This window comes from Chaetura pelagica, unplaced genomic scaffold (assembly GCF_000747805.2).
Source record: "Chaetura pelagica isolate M959 unplaced genomic scaffold, ChaPel_1.0 scaffold107, whole genome shotgun sequence".
In the NCBI taxonomy this organism is placed as follows: domain Eukaryota; kingdom Metazoa; phylum Chordata; class Aves; order Apodiformes; family Apodidae; genus Chaetura; species Chaetura pelagica.
This window is the reverse complement of record NW_009953979.1, coordinates 892067-905380: the sequence shown is the minus strand read 5'-3', so window position 1 is coordinate 905380 and position 13314 is coordinate 892067. Positions and strand designations below refer to the sequence as shown.

Here is a 13314-nt window from a genome sequence, read left to right as displayed (position 1 = left end):
TGCTTTCTGCTGCCATTGCACTGCTCTGGGCTGCCTCTGCTCTGGCCAGGGAGCCGTGGGAAAGGAAAATGATCCAGCCAAATGCACTCCTATAGCATCCATACAGGCTTGGCTTACTTTCCCTTTGAGTGTTTTTTAATATCATGTTCCATAAATCTCTTTTGAAATCTAAACCATAATAAAGCGTTAGTCCCAGGGAAACCATAACAATGTTTCCCAGCTACTACCCTATCCTCATCTAGTTCTAAATATGTTAATCACTGCCCTGTTACAGCAATCACAGTGTGGTTGGTTTCAGGTTTACATGTGAGGAAATCTACTTATCAGTTAGCCTCAAGACATATTTCTTGTTTCCTACCCCCTGAGCCACCCCAAGAAGCCAGCAACACCCCGAGGAGAACCTTACAATGATCATCTGATCTCCTGAGCGCTTACAGAGCTCCTTCCCCTTCTTGCTTTTCTGTGAGGTGTGAGATGGTTTTGCAGGTGGGCTTGACCCAAACGGAGAAGTCAGTTCATCCAGCACAGCCTGTGTCCTGAAAATAATTTCAGACAGAGATGAAAATTAGTCACTGCAGATAAAAGAGCATGTCCAGAGAAGGCAACAGAGCTGGAAAAGCGTCTGGAGCACAAGTGGGATGAGGAGCAGCTGAGGGAACTGGGGGTGTTCAGCCTGGAGAAAAGGAGGCTGAAGGGAGACCTTCAAACTCTCTGAAACTGCCTAAAAGGAGGTTGGAGTGAGGTGGGGATTGGTTTCTTCTTCCAAGGAATAAGTGATGGGACAAGAGGAAATAGCCTTCAGTTGTGCCAGGGGAGGTTTAGATTGGACACTGGGAACAATTTTTTCCTGGAAAGGGTTGTCAGGCCCTGGCCCAGGCTGCCCAGGGCAGTGATGGAGTCCCCATCCCTGGAGGGATTTCAAAGCCATGCAGCTGTGGTGCTGAGGGACACAGTTTGGTGGTGGCCTTGGCAGTGCTGGGTCAATGGTTGGACTTGATCTTAAAAGCTCTTTTCCACCCAGAACAATTCTGTGATTATATGACTGCATGTTGGGCACGAGGACAGGGCAGTGATTCAGATCCAGACATGGAAGCTTTATATTAATTTATAAAGTTTACCGTATGTGCATCAACTACTGGGAAGCACATTTAATATTACTAGTTGCACAGGTTTTTTAACCTACCTTTAGACTTCTGTGACTAAGGTGACATTTCTTAAGCCATTTTGAAGCGGGAAATTGTAACTATTATGCAGTGAACCTTAAGATGGAACTAATTTAGAGATACACCAAGCAATTTTATAGATTTGAATTCTAAGGAGAATTTCCAAAGCAAAGACTTCATGTAGAAAAACTTGTGCTCATCAGCTTCCCAAGGGACAAGTGCAAATCCAAGGCTGGTTTCCAGTTAATCACAAACACCAGGATTTCCACACATTCCAAGGTTCCACTTGCACCACAGAAAGTTATTTGAAAAGCCACATGAGGAAACAAAGCAAATACTGCAGTCAGATCACTCTTTCAACACTTCTGCGGCAGAGCACCACAGTAGCGCGACAAGTTTGGGAAGGTTTATTTTGGCTCTTTTAGGAGCAACTTTAAGTGTTTTGGGTTTTGTGTTTTCTTGGGGTTTTTTTTTTACGTTCACAGTAAAGTTGGCTCAGAATACTTTTATTGTTAACAAAATGTATTGAGAAATTGATTCAATGTGGGGGAGAGAGGAGTAGCTGTGGTTCTTGTGTGCGAAAACAAGTTGTCTTCTACTAGAGGTTGACAAATACGACAGCAATTGAATTGAAGAATTAAGCTAATCTGAAGCACAGATATCAGGTAGTAGAATTACACCTTACAAGTAAAGAGTCCCAGGGCCTGCAAGTAATTTATCAAGATAGAATCATGGAATAGTCTCATAGAATCATCTGGGTTGGAAAAGACCTTTCAGGTCATCAAGTCCAACCGTTACCCCAGCACTGCCAAGGCCACCACTAAACCATGTCCCACAGCACCACAGCTGCATGGCTTTGAAATCCCTCCAGGGATGGAGACTCCACCACTGCCCTGGGCAGCCTGGGCCAGGGCCTGACAACCCTTTCCAGGAAGAAATTGTTCCCAATATCCAGTCTAAACCTCCCCTGGCACAACTTGAGGCTGTTTCCTCTTGTTCTATTGGACAAAGATGATGCTATTTACAGAATCAAAAAACTTCACATGCTGGTGTTTCACTCCCATCACACCAAGTATCAAATATCACCCAGCACACTTAAGAAATACCCAATCAGGTGCACACAGGAAAGTGGAAAAGAAGCAGGTAGCTTCCCATAATCCTTTTCACCCATTTTTATTATAACTTCTGTCTTGTTTTCAACACCTAGATCAAAACTTCTGACTGTGCTGCTACACCCAAATTCCTCAGGTTAAAAAAAATAAGGGTGCAATACGAAACACACCAGACCAGTGCAGTACCAGATGTTTGCACTTCAGGTGATTTCTGCAGAGCACACAGATACTTCCCTCCCAAATGCTAACAGTGAAGTCATCAGCCATTTTTGTAAAATTTACAAAAATCTATCACAGGAAGAGCTACTATGGAAAAGGCAGATGGCAGAGAGAGATCAGTTTGGCACTAGATTTAAAGAACATGGGCCAAATAGAGTAAAGACAATTTGTTTTGACAGCTCTGGTACGAATTCAAATTTGTAGTTGTCCAGAGTCTCTGGCATATGGGAGGTGAAGGTCCCTGATGAACCATCTGTACATAAGGACTGAGCTGAATGTTTCTGCTTGTTATGGACACTCCCGATATGGAGATAAAGACAACACAAAAGTAGTATAAATAAATAAAAATCCCCTAGATGGCTCCAACACCACCTAGGTTGTGCCATTCTTGGTGATGAGTATATCCTGAAATAGTTCCTCTTGTTCTAATGATTTTTATCATTAGCAACAGCTAAGAGAAAACGATTATTTCCTTTTTAGTTTAAAAACACCCAAACAATCAGCTCAATCATATGTTCAAATTCACAAGTTAGATGTTCTACAGACAGTAAGCAAGTGTGAATTTCCTTATTCACGGGCTAGTATCTTCCTAAACCAACAAAGTTTTCAGCTTGCATCTTTAAAACAAAAAAAAAGCCAAGCCAATAAAACTCCACAATAAAACCCCAGACTCCCAAACCTTACAAGGATTGGGAAAAAGCTGAGCTACTGTTTTTATAATTAGTACTTTTTTGCAGGAGGAAAAAAAAACAATCCAGAAAAAAAACCCAAAACAAACAAAACAAAAATCCCACACACAAAAAAACCCCCCAACAAAACCAGTGGTTCTGCAGATATGACACTTCTGACCATTCTTGGAGAGAGCTAGGAAAGATGAACCTACCTTTTCTTGCTGGTGGGGGGTGCAGTGAATATGGGGTAGACAACAGCATTTGGAGGAGATGCTGGAAAAGACAGGTGAAAATATTTATGTTTAAAACCCTTTTTAGTTGCAGAACACATTGATACATGGAAACAGAAATTCAAACACCAATAAGACTTCAAAAATTACACAGGAGAGTGAAACTGAACTCTACAGAAAATAGATTTTTAAGAGTACTGGGAAGCTGTTGATGCCGCAGGATAGAAAAGTTACATATATGAGTGATTATCCAGCTATAAGCACCTTCAATCCACTTAAGTGACATGTCACAGGCTATCTGGTGCTTTCCCATCAGAATTGTGAAGCAGAAATTCCTCCGTAATTTAGTATTTCCTTGGCTATTAATTAAGAGCGTTAATCAAGCACAAGGTTTTGTTATGCTCCATTACTTTGGCTCAGGCTGCCTGAACCTACAGCTTCTTCATCCCAGAGAAGCTGGGAAATTACAGTTACAGCACACGAGCTGCAAGTTTTAGGACAATTGAGCAAAGATTTGTAAGCAAAACCAAGCAAATTATTAGTTAGGAAAAGATTTTCCCCAAGTATAAGAAGTTTAGGTACTAGACTGCCTTCTGCTCTCGTGCTGTGACTGCATTCACAAGTACAGACTTCTTAGGAATTACAGGATCATGAAGTATAGATGCAGAATAGAGGCCCTAACAGCCTCCAAAAAACAACAGAAAGATGAATTGGTTGTTTCTAGGAAACAGGACAATAAAAAAATTCTCTACATCAGTAGTGGCAAAGATCTTGAGGAGTCATGAAGATGACACCAATAAAGTCTTTGACTTCCTAGAAATGCAGGATCTTTGAGGGCCAAGGCACTTCTTGGGAAAGGACCCAGTAGGCAAATAATGTCAGGCAGGATTTGGCAATGTGATGGCAACAGCTTTATAAACAGGTGGAAAACACACTAAGGGGAGTCTTTTATACACAACTGGAGACAGCAGAAAGTGGCTGGCAACAGAAAACATGTAATTCCTCAGAAACAAGAGGAAGAAGGATGGAGAGATGGTAACCTTAAAGAAAACAGAACTCACTAAGTTCCAAAAGTGGATAAATAAGTTCCCATGTGAAGCAAGAATAAAGGAAGGGGGGAAAAGCTCAGGAGTGCTGGCAGTTTCTTCAAGAAACAGATTAAGACCAGATGTGCCAGGAGAAACAGAGTAAGAGGCAAACATGGCTAAACCAGGACTCTCACTGGAAACTCAAGGAATCACAGTTGGAATAGAAATCAAGGGACGTGAAGGACTGAAAGCAGAAATTACACATTGCAAAGTGAGCTCTGCCTGGTAAGGCCACTGGACCAGGAGAGCAAGGGGAAAACCAGAAGATTCTGCTACCAAGAAGGGAAGAAACTTCAAACTCAGATGACAGAACATTCAGCACCTTGTTATTTCAGTCCTCAAGAAAAGAATTGGTTCTGATGAGACACAATTAAAGGAGATCTGAGCTTCCACAGCTGGGGAAAGATGTAAAGGGAACTCTTGGATAAATTAAACCTTTTCAGGCTAACAGGGACTGAATTAACCAGGGCTGCTGGGAATAGTGACTGCTGCCTGTTTTTAAAAGGGAAAAATGGAGAAACCAGGAAATTAGGAAAAAAATAATAACATGACCTCAACTTCTGCAAACATACTGGCACATGTTAGTGCATACTTGAAAGATGAGGCAGCAGGTAGAGGCCAACACATTATTTTGCTTTAAAATATGATTTAAGCAACATTTCTTTTTTTTTTTTCATTGTCATTTGTTATTCCCAAAGAGGAAAGAATAATGTCTTAAAATTAGTATATTAACTTCTGAAAATTGCCTTGTGTCAGTAGGGAAACACAGTCTCTGTAAACCAACCATAAGAAAAGGGGCAAACATGACCAGGGGAAAATATTTATCCAAATAATTATTGTTAATAACACTGCCAAAACAAAAGGCATAAAGTGAAGTTTCCTCAGTGACCATCAGAAGTAAACAATAATATGCTTATAGTTTTGTAAGTAAAAGCCAGCCCATAGGGGCAATTAAGAGTTTAATTTAAAAAGCATTGCCTTGAAAATGAGCAGAAGGATAGGGGGAATCACTATTCTTAACAAGCAAAACAAGAAATAAGGATCAAAAATTAGAGATAGGGATCAACCCTCTGGGCAGCAGCTGTCTGCAAAACACTTGGGTTGTTGTCTACCTCAAACCACAGATATATCCAAAACCACAGTTTCCTGTGGAAATGTATGTGTTCACTGTGAAATCAATTAATTACTCCCTGCCTGCTAGTAAGTGCTGGTGAGACTGAGATGGAGATGTGGTTGGGAGCACCACACTGAGAAAGGCATGGCTGAGTCTGGAGAAAACAAATAAATGAACAAGTCAGATGCCTAAAAATCTAGATTTTAAAGGGAAAAGTAAAAGAAGAGTAAGAGTCCAGGGAGAAAAGAATGGAGAGAAATGCTTTCAATACAATCACGTCCCAAATCTTACTGGAATGGGCTATGCAATAAAGCAAAGAATTAAGTAAAGCAAAGTAAAGTAAAGCACAAATAGGTTAGATAGTAGGAGAAAAAGAACATTTACAGTGTGAGAGGGACCAGCCCAGCCCTCAGGACCCGTAATTGCTGGAATCGGTGTTGAAACCCCATTGTAACCCCTCTCGTTTGCATCCCAAAAGGCCTGCCAGAAAGGATGGAGGCAGCGCTAATGGCTGCATGAACAGCGATTGAGGTAAGGACAATGACCGAGGGGTGGAGGGGGCAGGTATCAGAATCGACCATTTCCTCGGACCATGACATTTTAATCACTCTCCCTGGAAGGCCCAGGTCTGAGACAAAGGGTTGGATCCAGCAGCACCTGGGCTCCTCTCTGAGAAGTTTAGAAAGCAAGGGGGTCCAGTCTGAATACCCCCAGGTTGCCCTACCCAGGTTGTGACATGATGTGCTTCACACTGAAACAGATTCAACAGGGACACAGCAGAGTCCCCATCATTATTATTATTTAAACACTACGTTGCCAGAAATCATGGGAAATCAGCAGGGTTGATCCCCCTGGGATAAAGTGGGTAAAGGAAGAGATTTTCCAAGTCACTTCTGCCTCATTTTCCTACAGCAACAAAGGTCACAGAGCAACTTACCTTGCTTATTCACCTTAGGTGGAGACTGGCTTGAAATAATAATGCAATCATCTGACTGGTTGGCTGGAGAACCCATTTCATCAACATCCTATAAATGAAGACAATATTTTCCAGGGCAAAACCAAAACCCTCCAGTTAATGAAGTTCTATAGAATCACACATAGTTCAAGTGACCTTCACAACAAGCATTAATTAATGTTATGAACTGTTACACATAGCTGTATTTTCCAATAATAAAACGTAGTCTTAGCAGGCTGCTCAGCTCACCATTAGCAAAGTTACACCAAATTCAGCTTACAACAATGATAATGGATTTTGAGTATCAACACCTGAACACCCACTTATGCTCCTGCTTTTGTTTTATCGCAGGATATGGAAGTTATTGGTTGGTTTGAAGATCTTAACTGTAGAGGTTTGTGTTATTTCTTCCCCTTAGTATCTCTGAGACTTTGCTTCATTCTCTGTCTACAACCACAAATGTTCACAGCTTTTGGAAGTCTATTAAAATGAAAGTTTTCAAACTGATTCTTGCCATAAAAACTTATTTTGTATACAATGGTATATGCTTTCCAAACTTGTAAGGAGCTCTTGACATATGCCAGGTAAAGCAACTGTCTCCAGCAGAATCTGAGATAAAATGATGATAGATGCAGGCCCAGAGTTGGCCTCTATTCAGTTTGCAGTAACAAAGTCACCAAGTTTCCTTTTCAAACACCCAACTCTTCCCAGTTAACCTGACAAGCAGTTTGCCAACACAAAAATCACCATTGCCACAGAATCAAATGCGTTCCAGCTTTTTATTTCTTTCACTGCACGTGCAAGATCAGCTTGCACAAGCTAGTGTGTGTTTTATTAATGCTGCACTGTAAAAACATATTGACAATCAAATCAGGAATGTGAGAGGTCCTAAAACAGCACAGGTCAACCAAGGAGACAATAAAGTGCCCTTTAGTGAACAGCCACAGGAATATAAAACACATTAACCCTATAAAAACAGCTTCCCATCTTGCTCACTGCTTCCTTTCAATGCCCAGTAGAAAATATTCCACTGGCTTTTCCTACTTTCCTACATTTCAGATGCCAGACTACAACAGCAAAATAGGATTGTCAGGAAATAGTTGGCAAACCTGCTCTGAATTGGTATTTTCCTGCTGTGCTCATGCCATTGAATTTCTCCCTTTCACACATATGCCCCATGTTAGGAAGCAAAATATTTATCCCAAGTGAAACAATTCTCTGGCAAACCATAAAATTAATGGCAAGGTCTGGCAGGCATTAACTGATTGGCAATATAATCAAGCCTCATGACAAAGTTTAACCATCCCAGTACTGCTAAACATACTTAAAAATTAAACGTGTGTTTAAAAAAACACAACAACAAACACAAAATAACCCAAACCAACACTTTTCTGTCCCCAAGGGTGTTCACTGCTAAGGCAGCAACAGATAAGAACTCTTTATACCTCTTCAGTGATATCCAAAAGGCTACAGGTCTTCAAACACAGAGCAGCTCAGAAAACTCATTACTGGTTTGTTAAGCCTGAGAAAAGGGGAGCTGGGCTCAACTTCCTTGGAGAAGGGAGCTGCAGAACTAGCACACGTAGTTCCTGCTGATAAAATAATCCCAGCCCACAGCAAAGCCTGGTAGCACAGGCTGTACCAGCAGGCAACACCTTGTGACCCAGGAGGAATCTCTAAATAAAAACACTCTGTAAGTAATTTTGCTTTTTCTGTCCAATTACTTCACCAGCTGAGAAGCACATGGATGGGGAAATCCAAAACTAGCTTCAAAGAGCACAGCAGCAGGAGAAGCACCTCCTTTCTTCAGATTTGAACAGGTAATGTTTGCAGATGGAGTTATCTAGAGAGAACAGTTAGGATGCAGGCTGATGATAGCCAAAAAACCTAGCAAGCTTGGACTTGGCCTTTGGTACATTTATTAAACATAGAATTACAGGATGTTTTGGGTAGAAAGGGACCTTAAAGATCATCTAGTCCAATCCCCTGCTTGGGTAGGGACATCTTCAACTAGATGGCCTCATCCAGAGGAGGTTACAGAAATCGACCAAGGGCTGGGACAAGGGGAAATGGCTTCAAGATGAAAGAGGGGAGATTGAGATGAGATCTGAGGAAGAAATTCTTTGCTGTGAGGGTGGTGAGACACCGGCCCAGGTTGCCCAGAGAAGCTGTGGAAGCCCCATCCCTGGCAGTGTTGAAGGCCAGGTTGGATGGGGCTTGGAGCAGCCTGGTCTAGTGGGAAGTGTCCCTGCCCATGGCAGGGGGTTGGAAGGGGGTAATCTTTAAGGTCCCTTCCAACCCAAACCCGTCTGGAATTCTAGATCAGGTTGCTCAGAGCCCCATCCAACCTGACCTGGAATGTTTCCAGGGATGGGGCATCTCCCACCTCTCTGGGCAACCTGGGCCATTGTCTCACCACCCTCAGGAAAAAAAAAATAATTCTTCCTCCTATCTAGTCTGAATCTCCCTTCTTTAATTTACAAACATCACCCCTTGTCCTGTCACTACAGGCCCTACTAAAGTCTGTCCCCATCTATTTTATGGGTCCCTTTAGGTACTGGAAGGTGCTCTAAGGTCTCCCTGGAGCCTTCTCTCCTCTAGGCTGAACAACCCCAACTCTCTCAGCCTGTCTCCAGAGCAGAGGTGTAAAAAAAAAATAATAAAAAAAAATTGTAATTACGTATTTTATTAAAACAGAAGAAAAAAAAAAAATATAGTTAATTTTTTTTTTTCCACTTTGCTCTGTATCAGGGGGAAAAAAAAAAGCTAGATTGTCTTTTAGAAAAAAATAATGCAGAAAGCTTTTCCTTTCATCCCTCTCAAATGGAATATTTCACTGCAACAGATTTAGCAACAGGCAGGGAACTTCCTGGAGGTTTACCCCAGTTCTAGAGAATCATAGAATGGGTTGGGTTGGAAGAGACCTTTCAAAGATCATCTAGTTTCAACCCTTCATTAAGCAGGAATAAATCTGTGAAAGTTTTCCTAAGTCAAACCCACAGATATATCTGAATAACTAGAGCTCAGCAAGCTTTGCATGTGTCACTTGAACACCTCCACGGGTCCTGGGGACACCTCTACTCACCATATTTGCTGTATTGCTGTCTCCTGAGGACTTAGAAGCATCATACTGAGCCGATGTTTTTCCTTCATATGCTGAATCTCCCTCTTGATTTGCACAGCTTGTGAATTCCTCCTTGTTTTCATTTTCCTTCTTCTGAGGCACAGAAATACTTCTCAACACACCACCTGCCTCCAGGATTTTGTTTCCATCAGGTGAACTTGGCTTTGTGGTTGTTGGTGGTCCCGGGTGCTTGTTTTTCTGCTGAGGTTTGGGGGTTTTTTTTGAGAGATTTCGTGTCTACAACCGGTTTTTTAGAGTGTGATTTCTTCTTGGCAGAAAAGAACGCTGCTCCCAGCTGGAGTTTCAGGGCAGGTTTAACTGTCATGCTAAGGACTCTGAAGGGAGAATCCATCTTCTTTTTAATTAGGCAATTCAAATTCTCTTTCTCCACACTGGGTTTTCCCGCTGAGATCTCTCCTTTTGCCTTCTTAAGTGTTTTGGGAACAACTTTGCCTTGCTTGGAGCTGGTTCCATGCTTGGTTGGCTTTGAGCTTGTACTCCTGCTGGAGCTGAAGATCATCTTCTCAGTCCTGCTGGCAGCAGGGAGATTCTCATCCGTGTTCCTCTCCCTCAAAGACAGGTTCTCGTTCAGCCGCTTCCTCTCCAGAGGCGTAAGGTATCTCTTTTCCTTGCTATAAAAAGACAACACAGGCAAAAGGGGCTTGTAGGAGGAAGCAGGAGTTGGGGATAACTTCCTTGAGGATTCGCTCTGCATGGCTGCGGGAATGCTGGCTGCCTTAAGAGGTGAAACATCCAGCCTCCTCCACGGTGCTGGCTTCACCAGGATGGCCTCATTTTCTTTCATCTCATCACTGGAACTTGATGACCATTTGATCTGAGAAGCAAACGAGTTATTTCTTGACTTCTTGCATGGGGTTAGACCCTCAGTGAAGCTTGAGAGCCTTTTTTTCACAGGTGTCTCAAAAGCTGAGGATGAACTGTAAAAATAATTACACAGCAAAACATCACATATAGTATTGAAAGCTTTTTCAGTTGTTTTACACTTAACTTCCACTCAGCCTAGTTGCCTGTACAAGTATATACTCTGGGACAAATACAAATATCCAAATGTAATACACAAATATCAAAAGGCTTAAGACTGTCTCACCATTCCCACATATTTGTTTTTAAATAGCAAATCTATTTTCCTGCCTGAACTTGTTAGAGCACCTGGGAACATGTCATTCTCCTTTCTGGAATGACTGGATCAGTGCTATTCCTGATTAAGGAGGGAAAAAAAGAAATAAATTTGATTTTGTTCAGGCCAAGTCTATCAACTTGGATTGGTACCTCTGAAAAGGCTTGTGCACCCCCGATTCCCAGATGTGAGGCTGCTGAAGCTGGGGGGGAATCTCACAAAATTTTGCAACAGTTTTAGAAACACTACCACACCGAAATCTCACCCTGCCAGCTATTCAGAACCTCAGACCTCATCAGTAAATCCCTAATATCTTCTGGACCTGTTTAAAAGGAGATAATCCATTTCAGGACAAGCAGGAACAGCTGAATGTGCAACATAACTTGTCAGGGAGGTATTTTCTCAGTGACTATTTACACTTTATCTGAGGAATTTGTCCTTCTGATTCAGAAATCAAACTTCACTCTTGGTCTCCAATCTCACCACAGAAATAGTTTTGTGGGGGAAGTACAGGACAAGCATGAGAAACATCTATTCAGTTGGTAGTTAGGAAAGAATGAGCAACAAGTTGTTCTCTTGGATGTAAGGCTCAGCTTTTTGTTCATGGCCAGTGGCTTCTCCTCCACTAGATTTAGGGGGAGAAAAATAATCTATAATTTTTTAGGTGTCCATAACTAAGGAACTATTTTTCCATTAACACAAGAAGACAATTCAGATAATTTGCATGGCATTTCTGCACTGTGTATCAAAGTATTTGCAAATGGGAAAGACTGAGGCTTTACCACAAAGAAATGCAAATATCAGGTGGTTTCTTTCTTAAGTTTCTAAACAATTTTTAGGTTTCTGCTGGTTTTGTGACTTACTCGGGGCTACAGCTGTGCCTGAAGGTCACGTACAGGGATATGCACTTGCCAGAGGTCACTGCCACAATTTAAAAACGTTTGAAGTGCCTGAACAATAAACGTGGGCTGATTCTACCTGCATCTCAGAACCATCTTCATATTTTTCCCCGCTTTACAGTAAAAGTTCTCAAAGATTTCTCTGTTTTATTCCACGTGCAGCAATTCAGGCACTTTTATTAGAACAAAACCCATGAGGAGTGAACATACCCTTCAGTATCCGTGGAACTACGGCTCCGTTTCTGTGGGGCCACGGCCGCCATGTCCTCACCAGAGCGCCTGCAGGGACACATTTGTCACTGGTTTCCAGTAAAAAACCCCAAACTAAACAAAAATAAAGAAGGAAGGGGAGGTGGGAGACTGGGAAGAAGAATGGCAGCAGTTCAGGTGTGACAGAGACTAGAACACAGGGCTGTGCTTCCATTGAGCATTGGCCTTAAAACAAGAGCACACAAGAAGGACCTCTCAGATCAAGTCCAGTTCTGCCATCATGGACACACACAGGCTAAATTATTTTCTCTCAAAGGGAGTCAGGTTAACTCAGAAACAAGTTTGATTTTCCATCTCTCACATTCCTGATCCCAGACCTCACTGACGTGATTGCTGGAAACCTACTTGCTCCTGTCTATATTCACGGTCAGTTTATTCCCCTGAGGATTTCACACTGGCATTTACCTTCCAGCCAAGACACCTCTTTACCCAACAGACTTTTAGAGTTCCTCTCCCACCTTCCATCTTGCCAAACACCATAAACTTTTTCAGCCTTCATTAACACAGTAGCTATTTAAACACTCAACAGTTTGTCCCATCCAGTCTGAGATAATTATTGCACAATATTCACTTTTCTGTTACCCTCAGAATAAACAAATACCCTGTATCCAAGAGAACTAATAATAAATACTCACACCAAGAGGACCAATAAATACTCATAAATTGCTGGAAATAATTTATTCAGTCATCTGCCAGTAGGGGGAAGTTCCTCCCATGTTAAGGTGCTCTTGGTTTGGGGGAAGTGGTGACCGATGACAGCCCAGACACAACGAGTTGTTGTCAAGCCCAGGAACATCAAGGACACAAGGCCAGGAGCTGCCTAGCTGAACCTCAGCATAGAGCAGAGCTGGCAGGAATGAAGGCCAAGAGAAGGCAGGCAATGCTCTGGGAGCACAGGGCATAAACAACGAGCCTGAAGGTTCCTGGGAGATAAGATATCAGCACAGATGATAGGGAGCAGGTAGGACAAAGAGCTAGCAGGAAAGTGCAGGTCAGTGTGTGGGGAGCAACCCTTCTACGTTGCACTATTAACTTAAGGATCCATAAACAACTCCCTGCAGAGCAGATCTCTGCCACCGGCCCCAGCCACCCACACCCCTTTCCAAAACGTTCATAACCCAGTTCCCAGCCCCCTCCTCCACCCGCTCCCTCCCGAAAAGCTCCAACACTGCATCACCCTCCACCCCACAGGCCCCACACCTCAGTACAGCATCAGGGCAGTACCGCAACAGACCCCACAGTCACACCCTCACTCTGGCAGCCCACAACTCTTCCCCTCACCGGGATCTAACAAAACCGTCCCCAACCCGCCCCCCAGAAGCCCCCTCCCC

The 13314-nt window shown here is 42.6% G+C and overlaps 1 protein-coding gene across 1 annotated transcript in view; it reads right to left on the bottom strand.

Moving 5' to 3' along the window:
• ESCO2 (establishment of sister chromatid cohesion N-acetyltransferase 2) overlaps positions 1-11976 on the bottom strand; it is a 17463-nt gene extending 5487 nt beyond the window's left edge. The window contains exons 1-4 of the mRNA XM_010002215.1: positions 11924-11976; positions 10175-10614; positions 3378-3438; positions 407-536 (exon numbers count right to left, since the gene is read on the bottom strand). Coding sequence (XP_010000517.1) covers positions 407-536; positions 3378-3438; positions 10175-10614; positions 11924-11976 — 684 coding nt within the window. The remainder of the gene's footprint in view (positions 1-406; positions 537-3377; positions 3439-10174; positions 10615-11923) is intronic.
• Positions 11977-13314: the final 1338 nt, after the last annotated feature.